Below are 873 nucleotides of genomic sequence, written 5' to 3' on the forward strand. Positions count from 1 at the left end.
AACACCTACCTTAAAGGTGTAGAAACAGCGTCGGCTAGCCTCCCTAGCCACACCATAACCAGGGGTGGTCAGCGTGGCAGAACGTGTGTTCTTATCAAGGACTGATTCAGCGCTGCAACCTGATCAGCAGAGACAAACACGGAAGATAAGATAAGATAAGATAAGATAAGATCAGATCAGATCAGATCAGATCAGATCAGATCAGATCAGATCAGATCAGATCAGATCAGATCAGATAACACTTTATTACATTCACTCTTACATGAATGAATACAGAAAGTACAAACGTGTAGATGTTTCTTCATAACTGTCGGGAACCAAACATTTTCAAAAAAACATTTCGTGAGTTCCTACATCACAATCTCTATGTCGCTTCCTCGGAATTACAAAGTTCTATCTGACATTATTGGCTCTTTTGAGTTACTAAGACAATTAGATAAAGAAGATTGAATGTTCTATCTGCTCTATCAAAATAGTAAGATTATTGGGAGTTGTAAGAAAGATATTCAAAGAATTGCATTCGATAAAGTTTGACATGATGTGAAACTCAAAATCTTTGATGTCAAAGAGACTCGCCACTGTCATTCCAATACGCAAACTAAACAAAGATCACACACAAACATCCAACTACAAACCAATCGAACTAACGAGCTGTCTATGCAAACCATCAAGCAACAGCAAACTAGAGTATATAGTAGTATAGTAGGTGCAGGACTTGCCATAGGTCGGAGGTGTGTAGTGACACATCCAGAAGCGCAGGCCGTACTTCCAGCTGACAGAGTTGGGGTGTGTGCCAGAGCGTGTGGTGTTGTAGGAGTACAGGGTCACGTCAGTCATCTTCATGCGCATTCCTGGAGGGAGGTTTGGGGGGGG

At 41.6% G+C, this 873-nt stretch overlaps 1 protein-coding gene across 1 annotated transcript in view; it reads right to left on the reverse strand.

The window, feature by feature from the left end:
* Positions 1–873, reverse strand: part of LOC101845570 — a gene marked incomplete in the record, with an annotated part of 19737 nt that overhangs the window by 3184 nt on the left and 15680 nt on the right. The window contains 2 exon segments of the mRNA XM_035971291.1: positions 10–119; positions 720–851. Coding sequence (XP_035827184.1) covers positions 10–119; positions 720–851 — 242 coding nt within the window.

This window comes from Aplysia californica, unplaced genomic scaffold, assembly GCF_000002075.1.
Source record: "Aplysia californica isolate F4 #8 unplaced genomic scaffold, AplCal3.0 scaffold00412, whole genome shotgun sequence".
Classification (NCBI taxonomy): Eukaryota; Metazoa; Mollusca; class Gastropoda; order Aplysiida; family Aplysiidae; genus Aplysia; species Aplysia californica.